The sequence below is a fragment of the Narcine bancroftii genome, chromosome 5, assembly GCF_036971445.1.
Source record: "Narcine bancroftii isolate sNarBan1 chromosome 5, sNarBan1.hap1, whole genome shotgun sequence".
NCBI lineage: Eukaryota > Metazoa > Chordata > Chondrichthyes > Torpediniformes > Narcinidae > Narcine > Narcine bancroftii.
The window spans coordinates 18,499,315-18,515,870 of NC_091473.1; the positions used below are offsets into that span (position 1 = coordinate 18,499,315).

The window sequence follows — 16,556 nt, forward strand, 5'->3', positions numbered from 1 at the left end:
TTTATTGCATACTTTTTAAACTTTTATGGTATCCATAGCACCCTTTTAAATTTCTACTTCCCAAAGCATCTCTTAGACCGTGGCAAACTTCTTAAAACGTACTTGGCAAATGACTGGCTCAATTTGCGTGCCTTACTCATTTAAAATGACCAGTTATATTTTGTTATTCACATGATGCGCAATTAGAAAGGTACTGAAGCAATCTGTATAACAACAGTACTTGTGCCAGCAAATCTGTTTACTGAATGGTGCCACTATATTTCAGTGGAAGTTGATAATGGCACAATAATTGCAACTTACAAAAGAATCCCTGTTTCAACAGTCTTTGTGAATCAGCACCTCTATATGTGCATTTGAAGATGTCACTAAACTGCATTGGCTGGGCTGAGATTACTGGTCAAGTTATTCTTTGCAAATTTTTGTCATTTTTTTTATCTTAAAAAAAAAATTCCTCCATATATAACTTGAAATAGTATTGCATGGCTATGTAGACCTTGTCACCAAGATATCCTGCACTCTTCATTGTTATTCCCATGATGATCAATGGCAATGACTATCTTGCTTTGGTCAAATTTTCCAACATTAAATCCTCTAATACCTTCAGGTCTTTGTGAAGATATTTGCAACCATGTCCTTTGCTCTGTAAGATTTGTCTCTATCCTCTGCAAACTTGTGTTGATTTTGATTTGAACCACACAACTAAATTCCTTATTTGCACAGCCAGGGATATGTCCTTCAGTAATGGGTGAATTGAGGGTAAATTGAAAACTTTGCTTGTGAGGAATAGCAATAGCCACTTTCAGACGGCCACAATGGCCGACTGTAAAGCCGCACATTCTACTCCTGCGTGGCTGTCGAGTGGCCATCTATAGCTGGCCAGGAGGTCTACTTACTTAACCCTCCACCAGGAGGTATAATATCCACTTTGAGTCTCAGTCGGTGGCAGCTGAAAGTGGCCCGGGCTGGACTGATGACGTGGCAATGACGTCGTCAGCCGTCGACTCCTGAGGCCGGCAGCGGGAGTTAAAGCCGTTAAAGTTATGTTTGTAGCCCAAATGTATTTAAAATATCATTGTCATTAAGCAGCAGAGACACTCTCTTGTCAGTAGGTCTAGTTGCAGGCAATTTCTGTGCTTGGCTGTCTCGGGCAGCCTGGCCGCACGCTGCCTCGCACCCTGTCCCTTATATCCGCCCGTTCTGAGCTGGGGAGCGCGTGCCGGCTGCGGGTGTCGGCAGCTCACAGCTGCAGGATGCGCTGATGAACCAGCTCTCGGCAGCCCGACGTAGGCTCTCTGCTTTTCTGCTCCTTCCCCATTCTGTACCGACATGAAGAGGAACATAAGAAACTTTTGAGCCAAAAAAATCTTTAATTGGATTGGGAATGGATAATTGAAGGGAGGGATGAGTGAAAGTCCCCTATTACCGCAGATCTTTGCCGGTTATCTATTTGGTGAGTGTATATGACTATTAAAGAATGTGCTTAAAGGGTGGATCTGACCTTTACAAACTGGAGTTCGGGCATTTAATAATTTTAAATAATTTGATAAACATTTTTTTGTGAGTTTTGATACAATTGATACAATTGTCCATTTTGATACAATTGTAGAATAATCAGACTAAAGCACTTTTTTTTCTCTCTCCATTAGAACCAAGCATTTTGCTGTTTTGTTGCAGCACATTCCCCGGGTTGGTTTTACAGTCCACTGCAGCAGGAATTTAATGTCAATCTGGGTTTCTCTCCAGTCTGTTGCGGTACAGATTTTAATCAAAACACGGTCAATGATGCAATGTTAGTGGTGAATGCGCCTAGGCCAACTCTGTATGTACACAGTACTACATAAGGAAGCCAGAGCTTGGGGAGCGCCTGCTGGTTGCAGGAGTCGGGCGGGTGAGGGGGGGAGAGCGCGGCAGCGGGAGTCAGGCGGGCAAGGGGGGAGAGCGGCAGTGGGAGTCAGGCGGGTGAGGGGGGGAGATCGCGGCAGCAGAAGTCGGGCGGGCGAGAGGGAGAGCGGCTGCGGGAGTCGGGCGGGGGGGCGAGTGGCAGCGGGAGTTGGGCGGGGGTCAAGTGGCAGCGGGAGTCGGGTGGGCGTCAAGTGGCAGCGGGAGTCGGGTGGGCGGGGGGGAGGGAGACCAGCGGCGGAAGATTGGGGGGGAGGACCGGCAGCGGGAGTCGGGTGGGCGAGGGGGGGAGAGCGGCAGTGGGAGTTAGCCGGGCGAGGGGAGAGATTGCGGCAGCTGAAGTCGGGCGGGCGAGGGGGAGAGCGGCTGTGGGAGTCGTGCTGGGGGGTGAGTGGCAGCGGGAGTTGGGCGGGCGAGGGGAGGAGGGAGACCGGCAGCGGAAGTCGGGCGGGCGAGGGGGGGGTAAAATGGCAGTGGGAGTCAGGCGGGGGGGTGGGAGAGTGGCAGCGGGAGTCGGGCGGTCGCGGGGCGGGAGGGAGAATGGCAGCAGGAGTTGGGTGAGCGGGGGGAGAGCGGCAGCAGGAGTCAGACGGGTGAGCATGGCAGCAGGAATTTTTTTTTAACTTTATTTATTCGTTCAAAATACAGATAATAAGTAAACAAAGCATGAACGTTATATTTTATATACATAAAAAAAAGAAAAAAAAGGGAAATAACCCCCCCCCCCTTTCAGCCAACTCTCCTAAGGAGAGCCATAAAGAAAAGAGGAAAAAAAAATAAAGAAAAGTAAAGCATACATATTAAAATCTAGTCAATACAAATCAAAATGTAAATATTCTGAATATAACAAGCACCTATTAATAAAAAAAAGCTATAGTTATCCGTGAAACATATGTAATTTTTTCCATTATTAAGCAATATTTCATCTCATTATGCCATCTATTAATATTAATCATATTCGTATCTTTCCACGTACTAGCAATACATTTTTTCGCAACAGATAGCGCTAAATACACAAAAGCAAATTGAAATTTATCTAGTACCAAACTGCATGAAAAAAAATTCCAACAGCGTTACCACATCTAAAACACAAATCTGATTCTTAAAGACCATATTTTTTCAATTTTTCAGGTGTTAAATATAATTGATGTAAAAAATTATAATTAATCATTGCATAATGTGCATTTATCAGTCGAGTTACACTATCATAACAAATATCTGACCAATCATCCTTGGAAAAAATAAAACCAATATCGACTTCCCATTTACCTTTAGATTTATCCCAACCCTTTTTATCCATACCATCCTGTAATATTTGATACATAACTAAAATATAACCCTTCTCTGGTACCCACATAAGAAAAGTCTCAAATTTAATCATTTCAGGTAAAATCATATCTCTACCGAACACATGTTTTACCAAAGATCGAACTTGATAAAAATACGCTTACGCTTAATCGGACTGTTTAAACCCCGAACATTAAAAGTAGCAAACTTCAACTTTGAAATATCCACTAATATTACTAAAAACTAATAATATCAATATATAAAGACTCAGATCAATGTAAATAAGCCCTTGAATAGGAGAAAAAGAAACCACAAATTAAAGTTTAAATAAAATGAAAATTAAAAAAAAGATAAAAGGGAAAAGAAACCCCCCCCTCAAAAAAAACTACCAAAAGGTAGTAATCCCTAAACCAAACTTGGGTGTGGATCACCCACCAGTGGCTGATGACTAGTAGAACATCGAGCAAATTTCTCCCTCCCCAGCCGAACAAAGAATAACAACAAGATATCATAATGACATAAGAAGAAAGTAAAAATAAAAAAATTCTTCTATTCATCCAAGAGATTCCAGACTCGGTGACCCCATTTCAAAGAAATGGACTCTTTCCATTCCCATTTCTCCCATTTCTGCCGTTTCTTCCATTTCCAGAACAACCAGATTTTTCTTTAGGAGACAATGGTGGGCTACGTTTTTGTCCTCTTACATCTGGCAACGAATCAGCAAAACTCATTACTTCACGCTCATTCTCAAAAAACCGAGATTGAAAGTCTCCACAAAACACCTTCAACACTGCTGGATACCAAAAAGTAGACTTGTAACCTTTACGCCACAAAACTTCTTTAACTGGATTAAATCGACGCCGACGCTGAATAACCTCTTGACTCAAATCAGGATAGAAAAAAACTCTACTATTCTGAATCATTAACGGGGCTTGTCGTTGTCTCGCATCTTGCACTGCTAGACGAAGTATCGTTTCTCTGTCCAAATAATTCAAACATCGAATTATCACGGGTCTCGGTGGTTGACCAGACAAAGGTCTTCTTCTTAAGGCTCTATGAGCTCTTTCCAATACTAGACCTCCAGAGAAAAATTCTTGCCCCAATATTTGTGGGATCCATTCTGTAAAAAAACAAAAACGATCTTGTTCTTCCATACCTTCTGGCAAACCAACAATCTTCACATTATTCCTTCTACTTTGATTCTCCAAATAATCTACTTTCCTCTCTAACTCCCTCTCACATTCTCGCAATTCTTTAATGGATTTTTCCACCTCCAACACTTTTTCTGTATTAGAAGCCACTTGTTGTTGACATTTCAAAAAAGCAGCCTGAAATTTTTTAAAATCTTCAAGATGCTTCCACACGTATTTTAATTGTATCCAGTTCCAAACTGAGCCTCTGAGACATTTCATTCAGCATAGGCTGAATGATGAGGCTTAGCTGTTCACATTGTAATTCAGAAAAGCTCAGCCCTGCTTTTTCTTGCGTAGTGGCAGAACCAGGTAACTGTTGCTCCTGCTGCATCTCGACAACAGGCAGTTTAACAGTTTTACTGCGGGTCTGGACTCCCAGCGACGGCACCCCGACTTCCTCAGAGGGCCGACGCTGTTCTCCCCCTGCAACCCATTGTTGCTTCAAAAACTCACAAAGAAGATCAAAATACTCAGATTGGAATATTTCCTGGGGTTCAAGCAATGGAGTCGTCTTCTTGCGTGCCCCCTCCGTTAAAGTCGGCAGACTGCCAGGATTGGGATCCACTTCGGGGGCACATGCACCTTCCTCCTGAGAACGGGTCATTCCAGCGATGTCCTTCTGGTGAGTAGTAGTCATTTTTTCAGCTCCCACAGGCAATCTCTGTGGTTTAGGCTTGAAAGAAAGTAAACCTGAAGTTGTAGCAGGCTGTTTAGGCCCTAAATCTTCAACACTCCGAAAATGTAGTTTCTTCTGCACTTGAGGTTTAATCTTTTTACCATTAATAGCCATAACAGTTCCTTGATACTTTAAACTAAGTTTTAAAAAAATTTAAACCTGAAAACAAAGAGTTAAAAACGGGTTCTTAAAAGTCTGGCCAGAGAGGTCGAGATTACACGTCTAGACTCTACGCCATCTTGCCACACCCCCTGGCAGCAGGAGTTAAGTCATGCCTGAGTTGTTTGTCAGGCATGCCTTGACGCGCTGCTATGACGTGAGGTCCGCGTGGGTGGGACTTGCCACTGTCCGGAGTAGCCGGCTTCAGCTGCTAGATGGTGAGCAGTCAGCTGGCACGTTTAGGTGCCAGAAAGCCACCCATTCATTCTGTGGCCACCTAAACGTGCCAGCTGAACTCTGCTAGCCGCGCCTGCAGTTGGGTAATCTTCATCGGAACATCTGAAAGCGGCCAATGTTAATCTTTTGTTCTTATATTCAGTGAGGAATGGAAGGTTTTTGCTGGAATGGCAACTTTTGTATTTAACTTTTGTAACTTGTGTAACTCTTGTCAAACAAAGGGGTTCTGAGGTTAAAATATTTGAGACTTGGGATTTGAGCAATTCCCTCGTTCTATTGATTTAGGCGGTGTGTTATTCCAGGAATATCAGATGGAATCTTCTGAAATGGAGAGTGGATGCTCATCTGGTACTGCTCCACCTGTGCAATGATTTGTACGGGTGCCGTTACAATTTCTAACATGTAGTTAAACTGTTTCACTGCAGGCACCTACACTTAAATCTGAACCCACAAACACAAGTTGGTGTGGGAAATGCTTTGGTTGATCTGACAGTATTTTGTGGTACAGGTGGTGCTGATCTGATTTCTGGATTTAGACAAAGTGCACCATTTTCCAAGGTAAAGCTGCCAAAGTAACAAAATAACATTTTCAGAGTTGATAGTCTACATCTTTTGTTTCTAAATCATGTGATATCTTGTTTAAAAACAAAATACTGAAACCAGATCTTACAGTGGTAACCAATGTTAGTGGTTGAAGGTCTACTTGCAGTTAGCTGGGGAAAACCCTCAGTACAGGTGGTGTTTACACTTGTGCATGAGTTTGAATTTCTATGCAGCATTTGGACTTTTAAATTGTCCTTGTGGACCATTGGAGTAATTTTCTTCTTGTATATGGGGGGGAATCCATTAATTTGTTCAGTTCTGGTGCCAGATCAGCTTCAGAGGTGAAAACAATCTCATGTTTAATACAGTATCAGTATGAAAGTTGCCAATGTAATTAGTACATTGCAATAACTATAGAAGTAAGAAATTCAATTCCCCCTAATTAAAGGCACTCATTTCATAAACAACAGATGAGCATGTCTTTTAGCCATAATAGTTTACTAGCTGTTAATTTTATATTTGCAGGTCCTAGTTCTCGGAAATAAGAGAGATCTAGAAAATGCTTTGGATGAAAAACAGCTCATTGAAAAAATGTAAGTCACTGTTCTGTGTAACAGCACTCCTAATTTTTTCCAGAATTTTAAAGTTGTGGTTGAATTGAATATGCCATTTATATAGCACATTTTAAACAGAATAGAATGTTGTTCCAAAATGCTGTACATCAATTAAAATCAAAAAATACACAAAATCAATAAACATGAAAGACTAGACACTGGACAAGAGAGTCATCTCACAGAATAGTAATGGGTTGAATTATGGTGCTGGGGAATGAAACCTGAATATAATTTTTTTTAGATCTCATTAAAAATGCCTCCAAGGATATCGAAACCAAATATTGTTGTTAAGCCACTTTCATTAAGATCATTAATAAATGACAGAAGCCTTTAAAGAATAGGGTAGAAGGACACATTTTAAACTGTAGCTGATCACTTCTCGAGAAGCTTCCAAATATTTTTCATTTTATTTCTCCCCCCCCCCCCCCCCCCAACCACCACGTGAATGTTGTTGTATGGCCAATTTCAATCATGAGGGTTCAGGAAAAAAAAACCAGAAGGGTTTGAAATATGTTGTTACCTTGTGTCCAGTTAATTTTGAGCAAATCTGAGAACTAGAACTCTTAGTTTTAGCATTTTGAAATTTTCTTTACATCTAGTAGAACAGTATTTGATTTGAAATTATTTCCTGCTTCATGGCTGGAGGATTTCATTTGTTGTGCTTCACTTGAACTCCAAATGCATCTTTTATGAAGCGATGTTTTGTTGTTGCAAATACTAATTTTGACCTTTTAAACTGAGCATGGCATCCTTGACCCATGTCTTGAAATAATGTTGGTGTAAGTGTCCTTCAAACAAAATGATCACTTTTAATAGTCTAACCAAATTATCCTGAAGTGTAGGATTGGCCAATTTATTTTCTTCCCCTGTTGAGCCAGCAACATTTTGGTTAAACTTGTAGAAAACTGAAAGGTTTAGCATCAGGCTATGTTGCTAAAATAGTTGATTGATATTAATTTAAAAAAAGCTGGACATGTAGTTCACCAGAGCCGTGTCTGCTGGCACCGTGATCAATATTTTCTCCTTTTACTTCAAACTTGTGATAATTTTATCATAACACAAAAGCCATTCTGATGCTGTTCTGAATAATTAAATCGAATCAACAAGCTATGTTTTAATTTCCTTGAAAAAGAAGGCATTTGATGATGAACTAGTGGAAGATTATTTAATCAATGTTATTGAATACTAATCATGTTAATGTTTGGCATTGTAATAATATTTGCCGTTTCTGATCTGTTGTAAATGACTTTAACTGCCTGATTATTCATTACTAAGATGACTCATCCATGTTAATTTTTTTAAACATTTTTCTTGGGAAGCAATGGTAATGTGAATCTTTGGCAGCACACAACTAAAATATATTGAGGGTGAATTCTAAAAAAATTTGCAAATTGTTTCACTCATTCCAATGTTTTTTGAGAAAAATTATTTCACAATTACAGGAATCTGGCTGCTATTCAAGACCGAGAAATCTGCTGCTATTCAATTTCATGCAAAGAGAAGGATAACATAGGTAAGAAAGTTTCCCTTGTTATAATTGCATTTAAGAAAGTTATTAAATAGGAGCCTAAGTTTTTTTTAAAAATTGAAATAAACACTAATGTATGGTGCCAATTGGAGCTTGAGGGCTTAATCACTCACTACTTGAACCAGGGAATCTATGATGTTGCATTCAAATTTGCGGGATTTTATTTAACAATGTGAGATGGGGAAGAGATCCTACTGAAATAGCAAATTAAAGACTGGCTTTCTAAGGAATTGTGTGGGAACCAAGGAATCTCAAGCAAGGGGGTTTATAAATTTAATAATTTGGACAATTCTGTATCTCTGGAACACTGCTCAGGGCATTGTGGGATAGTTAACTCTGGAAGTTACAAGAGTATGGATAGTTTTTGGCAGATTGGAATGATTTTTCTGTGATTATTTACATTTTGTTAAAAAAGGCATGCAATTATATGAAAAGTATTGATAATTTTGATGCCGATAAGTATTTCCACAGGATAAGCTTTTTCTTTGTGAAAACTGCTGTGTAATGGAAATGGAATATATAATTTAAGATAAAAGTATGTCAGCTGTTTGGTAGTTTAGTTACGTACTTGATTATTTTTAAAGAGGAAATTAGAATATTTTTAAAGTATGGAAGAATGTGCAACATATTAAAAGCATGTGAGCATGTTTGCAGTGGTGCTTTTCCTTGTTGTGCAGAGATGTTTTGTACTTTTAGAAGCCCAAAATCCAGTGTGAAAGTATAGCTTCAGAGACACCTTGACTGAAATTGTAGGGCATACAGAATGTGGCAAGGTTATGGTGTGTCAAGCTTTTGAATGGAGTGTTATCCAGTTATACTTTCTTTTTGAACAACTTTTGCTAGCACTTATTTGAAGTTACATTTGTAAATATTTAATTTTAAACTGAATAAACCAGCTTTATGACAACAAATCCTCTTTAACGTTTTTTTAATTTTAAAATTTCCAGCTAAAAATTTAATTTGACAAATACACATTGAACAGTACTTATACTTTAATCTCTGCAATGAAAGATAGTTCTGTTTATTTTTTTAAAAAATGAAGACTACTGGTCCCTGAAAATATGTTATCAGAATCAGAATTTATTGTCGTGAACATTTCATAAAATTAATTGTTTTGTGGTAGCGTCACAGTGCAGACATTTATATAAACCAACAAAAAAAACAATAAAAATAGTGCAAAAAAAAAAGTAAGGCAGTGTCTGTGGTTCATTGCTCATTCAGGAATCTGATGGCAGAAGGGAAGAGGTGCTGCTGAATGCTTGTCTTCAGCTCCTGTACCCTGCTCTTGATGGTAGAGGGAAGAGGGCATGGCCTGGGTGGTGGGGGTCCTTGAGGATATAGGCTGCTTTCTGAAGACACTGCCACTTGTAGATGTCCTCGATTCAGTGAAGTCTGATGTCACAGGCAGAGTTAACAACCCTCTGGAGTTTTTTCTTGTCCTGAGCATTGGCACTTCTTTACCAGAAAGTGATGCAACCAACCAGAATGCTCTCTACTATATACATGTAGAAGTTTCTGAGAGACTTCGGAGACATACCGAATCTCCTCAAACACTTTACAAAGTACAGCTGGTGGTAAGCTGCCTTCTTGGGTTGCATCAACCTGGAAGCTCCAGGACAGATCCTCAGATATTGACACTCATGAATTTGAAGATGTTGACTCTCTCCACTGCTGATCCCTCGATGAAGACTGATTCATGTTCTCCTGATTTCCCAACTTCAATGAATGGAATAAATTGTTGGGCAAGCAGGTCAGGTATTGATTTATGCTAGCTTGAAAAAACAGTTGAAGTCAATTTTATTGGCTCAGTGATGCAATTGATTGGAAAGTGTTATATTGAATATGTATACACATTGTGAGGTGTGCAATACAAAAAAGTCCTGGAGAAAGTCAGCAGGTCACACAACATCTGTAGGAAGTAAAGGGTAACCAACATTTTGGGCCTGATCCCTTCATCAAGGTATGAGTAAAAAGTAAGCAGGTGTCTGAATAAAAAGGTGGGGGAGGACAGGATGGAGGAAGGGGCAGGGGGAGGAGTACAGGCTAATGGGCAAGAGGTCATAGCTGGTTATGAATGTGAGGGTAGAAGAGAAAAAATACCTTGACATGTATGGGAGAGGCGGTAGCTCTGAATGGCAGAGGGGAAGTTTGGGGAGCTGGAGGAAAGGAGATGGGTGATCGCAAAAGAAACTTGGGGGGAGGGGTTTAAATGGAAACTGGAGAATTTGATGTTAATGCCATCTGAATGGAATGTGCCCAGGCAGAATATAAGGTGTTGTTCCTCCAAATTGTGGGTAGCCTCAGTTTGGCAGCACATGAGGCCATGGATAGACTTGTCCTTGTTGGAATAGTGTGTAGAATTAAACTGGTTGACCACTGGGAGGTTCCTGTTATTGCAGCAGACAGCGTAGATGCTCAACGAAACAATATCTCAGTTTGCGTCCAGTCTCTGATTTAGAGGAGGCCATTACAGCAACACTGGATACAGTAGATGACCCCTGCAGATTCACAAATGTTGCTTCACTTGGAAGGACTGTTTGGCTCCTTGAATGGTGGTGAGGAAGGTGGGTGCAAATGTAACATTTCTTGCAGTGACAGGTGTAGGTGCTGAGGGGGAGATTAGTGGGAAGGGATAAGTGGATGGGAGATTCCTGGTGGGAGTGGTCTCTGTGGAAAGCAGAGGGAGAGGGGAAGATCTGTCTGGCGGTGGCAGAATTTGTGAAGGATAATGTTGGATGCAAATAAGGGCTGAGTTAATGGCAGTAGAGATTGGCATGTAGTGGAGAAAGTTGGTCCATCTGTGGCAAAAAAGCAAGGCTCACAGCTCTTCCTCTGCTACATTGACAACTAAATTGGTGCTGCCTCCTGCACCGATGATGAGCTTGTCAACTTTTTGCACTTTGTTGGTAGCTTTCAGAAATTCACTTGGTCCATCTCTGTCTCTCTGTCTTTCATTTCTTCTCCTCCCCCGCCCCCCCCCCCCCACCTCGCAGAAAAACTGGAAATATTTTCTACAAAGCAAAAAAAAAATCCCACAGTTGCCTTGACTACACCTCTTCACACCTTGTCCCTTATAGGGATTCTATTCATTTTTCTCAACCACTCTGCCTCCATTGCCTGTGGTTCCAGGACGAGGTCTTTCTTCCATTCCAGGACATTTCTTCAAATAAATGTGGCTTCCACTCTACTGCCATTAACTCATTACCAGACACATTTCTCTCCCCCCCCCCCCACCCTTGTAGGGACCACTCCCTCATCCACTCATCCCTTCCTACTAATTGCCTCCTTGGTACCTACCCCTGTGACAAGAAATGCTATACATGCCCACAGTTTGTTCCTCACCATCATTTGAGTCCCCAGATGGTCCTTCCTAGCAACACTTGTGAATCTGCAGGGGTTATCAACTTCATCTAGTGATCCCGTTATGACCTCCTCTACAGTGGAGAGACTGGATGCATTTTGTGAGCACCTTCGGTCTGTCTCTTTCAATAACAGATCTCCTAATGGCCAACGATTTTAATTTCACATACCAGTTTAACATTCTTATCATGGCCTCATGCACAGCCAAACTGAAGCTACTTCAGAATTGGAGGAACAATCCCTAATATTCTGTGTGGGCACTCTCCAACATGACAGCATTAACATTGACCTCCAGTTTCTGTTAAACTCCTCCCCCGTCTTTCTCTCTCTCTCTCTCTTTCCCTATTCCTCTGTCTCCTTTCTGCCAGCTCCCCACCCCTTTCTTTCTTCCCTCCCCCCACTCTTCCCATTCAGAAAACTACCTCTTCCCCATCACATCTCACTTTTTTCCTCCTCCCTTCCCATCCATATCCAGATATGACCTCTTGCCTGTTTGTCTGTCCTTCACCCACTGACCCTTCCTCTTCCTTTTTATTCAGGCACACGCTTACATTTTGCTCATGTCTTTACAAAGCACTCGGGCCTAAAACGTTAGTTACCCATTGCTTCCTATAGATGCTGTGTGAAATCCTGAGTTTCTCGAGTAATTTGTGCATTGAACTACCATCATAGCATTTGCGGACTTTCGAGTTTAACTCCATTGTGACATCCTGTTCTATCCTGGCAAGGCCATTTTGGATTTGGAGCTCTTCACTCTTGCAAGTGGTTTAAAATAGGAACAAATCATGGCATCTTCTAAGTCTATCCGGCTATTGAAATAAACGTGTTTTTTGTAAGTTGTTATCATCATAAATGGAAGTGTCAACTCAAGGTTGTAACAATTATTGTTTACTTGAAACCTGAAACTTTTTCTTGTGCATTTCTTTTTTGATGACTGAATGAAAATTTAGACTGTTCACAATAGTTGCAGTCTTTGCGCTCAAAATACTCCATGATCTTTTTTGCTAATTTTTACCAAAAAATTAATAAGTGGAATTTTTCTATCTTTTTAGATATCACTCTGCAATGGCTAATTCAGCATTCAAAATCTAGAAGAAGCTGAAATTTTACGGTGAAAACCCATGTGCTGACAGCACTGTCCTTCCTTCACTCACTATTCATGATGGGATAACGAGCAGAAATACACTATTCTGAATATATTGAAATACTTCAAGTCCCTCATGATGCATACTGCTGAAAAGATGTTCTCGTTGTGAGACAAACTTGCTTTATAAATGCTGTTATATAAAAATCATGATTGACAAATGTTGAAGTCAGTGACATATAAGCACAAGGAAGAGCCAATGAAAATCATGCTTATTTCTCAGCCTCGTGTTTGGGGTCAACAGTATCACAAGTAAAATTTTTTATCGCTTTTATTGATCTCACATTAATATTCTTGCAAATGGTGTGTAGCATGTCACATTGCATCCCCTTGTGTTGGTGCTGTAGATATTTCAATGTCACGGATTTTTTAAATGTTTCCTCTCTCTGTATTAAAGACATGAACTTTTGCATACAAGTAGCATATGTATGTGGTAGTTTGGGGCATTCACTTAAGTTTATTTGGGCTTTAACTGAAATTTAAACATTGGGTGTGCTGATTGAATGCACTGCTTCAACATTAAGAGCCTTGGTACTATTGGGCAACATGAACTTACTGCAAATATGCATGCAAAACTTCCAACTGTAAGATTGTAAATATTATGTGCAATTAGTTTACTTTTCTATTTAGTTGACTTGTGAATAATTGTGCTCTCCTCTCACTTCTGTTGAAATAAATGGAGTTAACGAGGGCATATTGTCATGTTATATTTGTTGTGCAGATGTTTCAGCGACATGCAAAAAAAATCTGTTTGAGAGGAAATTTTAAAACATGGACATGTGTTTCAAAGGTGCCTGCTACATAACACTTCTCTAATTTGAGTTTGGCAATATTATTTTATTTCTTTCAGTCTTGAATTTGCTTTCCTCTTCCCTTGAAAAATAATTTTGTATATTCTGGATTAAAATATCTAGTAATGATCAGTGTAGCTTTCACTATGTGACAGCAATAGATGAAAGGTTTAGTTATCTTATGGGCCACTCCAGTTGATGATTAATGATGGATTTACATGATCGCATGCCTGTTCAAAAAATTCTTGGCATAATTAGAACTCCTTGGACTTTTGATGGAAGATTAGAGCCACTGTAAATTGTGACCGTAAGTCTACATGGTTTTAAATTCTGAAAAGAATTCTGCCTGGATGGAAAATCCATGCATAATTCCTGCAGTTTTTGATATTTTAATGCTTCTGCCACTAAAATTGTTTAAAGTTTACTGTGTAGCATTCGCACTATGGAGCAAATAACAAGAGCGGCAGTCGATGGGTTCCTTCCACAGCTCGCTGCTTTATTGTTTGCTCACTGAGCGTTTTAAAGATGCTCCCTGTTTCCACCCTGGGAACCGGAAGTTGTGTTGATGACTGGCAGCAATTCATACTTTGCACGCGTGGGCCCTTTCCTTGAGGGGAAGGGGAAGATGCCCTATGCCATCTTGGTGTAGGCTACTCTGACCGCACATGCATTACAATCGGAGCCAGTTTGTCACACAACCCCCCATCCAGAAAAGGCGATTTAGCTCTCAACAACCCTAAGTCTGCATTTTCTTCTGTTTGGACAGCCTGCCTGTATGCTTTGGTGTTTACACTTAGGCTTTTCCAAGTCTACATGTGTCAGCTTCAATTGGTCAAGCATGAACATTCCTCTTTGCCCCACACGTCCAACACAAATGTAGATCCATTGTTTTTTACTATAAATGGCCCTTCATATGATCGTTGCCAGTGTGCGCCCTTTCTAACAGACCTACTTACAGTCCTTTCATTGTCTGGGAACGGAGGTCGGTGTTCGTCTGTGTCGGGAGATTGGGATGGGTGCCAGGTTACCCAACCTTTCATGGAGCTTGCTCAGGGCTGCTATGGTGTCTGCTTCTTGCTCCCTTGGGGCAGATAGGAACTCATTGGGGACTCCCAGGGGGTTTCTGTCGACCAGTTCAGCTGAAGAAGCTTTGGGCACTGTGTGGATCCTGAGTAGGACCCAGGGAAGCTCACCCACCCAATCTGGGCCTTTCAGCCTGGCCATAAGTGCTGATTTCAAGTGTCTATGGAAGCGCTCTACCAGGCTGCTTGATTGTGGGTGATGGGCTGTGGTGTGGTGTAGCTGGGTCCCCAACAAGCTGGCTACAGCAGGCCTCAGGTTTGATGTGAACTGGGCCCCTCTGTCCAATGTGAAGTGGGCTGGGATGCTAAAATGTGCCCTGGCGCGGAATTCGGTGGTAGTGTCTGTGAGGGGAACTGTCTCTGGCCATCTCATGAAACGGTCCACCATGGTGAGGAGGTACCACACTCTCCGTAATACTGGCAGTGGCCCTACAATGTCAACGTGGATGTAGTCGAATCTGCGGGTTGTGGGTTCGAAATGCTGTGGGGGCTTTAGTATGCCTCTGGACTTTGGCTGTCTGATACTGAGTGAATGTCCTTGCCCAGTCACTGACTTGTTTTTTGAGGCCGTGCCACACAAACTGACTGGATATCATACGGCCTATGGTTCGGATAGAGGGGTATGCTAGTCCTGCACGGAGTTGAATACACACCATCTCCAGGCTGCTGGGACGATGGGGCAGGGATGGCCCTTGGCTGTATTGCAAAGGAGTGTCTGCTCACCTGGACCTAAGGGTACGTCCTGCAGCTGCAGGCCTGAGACTGCAGTCCTGTAGCTGTGTTTTTCCTTGTCTCCTCGTTGCGCCTTTGCTAGCTCCGAGTAGTTGATTCCCCTGTGCTGATGTCTGGATGATGGTCCTGGATAGAGTGTCTACCACGACGTTTTCTTTACCAGAGACTTGCTGGATTGCTGTCGTGAACTCTGATATATATGAAAGGTGCTGCTGCTGGGCTGACCAGGAATCTGTACCCTATCTCTGGTAGAAGCACATGGGTCCTCGGTGACTTCCGTTGGGTTTGCCAGTGAATGCAAAGGTTAGGGGTTTGTGGTCAGTGAAAGCTGTAAATGGTCTGCCTTCCAGAAAGTATCTGAAATGCCAGATCGCCAGGTAGAGTGCTAACAGCTCTCTGTCGTAAGCACTGTATTTCCATTTGGTTGGTCTTAAATATCTACAAAAGAAGGCCAAGGGCTTCCAGTGTCCATCCAAGAGTTGTTCTAGTACTTTGCTGATTGCTGTGTTTGATGCATCCACTGTGAGGGCTGTTGGAACACCAGTCCTGGGGTGTACTAGCATGGCAGCGTTTGCCAGGGCCTCCTTCATTTGGACAAAAGCTGCTTTGGTCTCTGGGTTCCAAGTGATGTCTTTCCTTTAACCTGACATCAGGTGAACAGTGGTCGTATGATGCTTGCTGCTGATGGGAGGAAGTGGTGGTAGAAGTTTAGCATGCCCACAAATTTCTGCAGCCCTTTGAAATTGGTAGGCATATTGTACTGTCGGATGGCTTCTACCTTGTTTGGCAAAAGAGTCACGCCATCCTTTAAGATCCTGTGGCTTAGGAAATCCATGGTCTCCCACCTGAACTGGCATTTGGCTGGGTTATAGGTGAGACCAAACTTGCTCAGTAAGGTATACAGCTGGTGGAGCTGTATACATATGGTTCCTGCTGGCAATCAAGATGTCGTCCAGGTATATGAATAGGAAATCCAAATCCAAGCCCACTGCATCCATTAGGCGCTAAAAAGTCTGTTGTGTTTTTTTTTGCCTGAAAAGCATCTGCAGAAACTTTATAACAGGCCAAAGGGGGTGTCCTTTGGCTGCACTAGGATTTGATGGTAGCCAAGTAACAGGTGGACTTTTGACAAGATGCAGGCTCCATGTAGGTTGGCTGAAAAGTCTTGGATGTGTTGTAGCAGGTAGTGGTCCGGTGTGGCTTCATTCAGCCATCTCTCGACCCTACACAGCTGCCAACCCCCGGCTGCCTTCGGCACTATGTGTACCAGTGAGGCCTAGGGGCCGTCAGACCTGAGGACGATCCCAAGCT

The 16,556-nt window shown here is 41.8% G+C and overlaps 1 protein-coding gene across 1 annotated transcript in view; it reads left to right on the forward strand.

Moving 5' to 3' along the window:
• LOC138763182 (ADP-ribosylation factor-like protein 8B-A) overlaps positions 1-13,331 on the forward strand; it is a 78,574-nt gene extending 65,243 nt beyond the window's left edge. Inside the window, exons 5-7 of the mRNA XM_069936930.1 lie at positions 6,520-6,587; positions 8,051-8,121; positions 12,549-13,331. Of these exons, the coding sequence (XP_069793031.1) occupies positions 6,520-6,587; positions 8,051-8,121; positions 12,549-12,598 (189 nt within the window). The 3' untranslated portion in view covers positions 12,599-13,331. The remainder of the gene's footprint in view (positions 1-6,519; positions 6,588-8,050; positions 8,122-12,548) is intronic.
• The last annotated feature ends 3,225 nt before the right edge of the window (positions 13,332-16,556 follow it).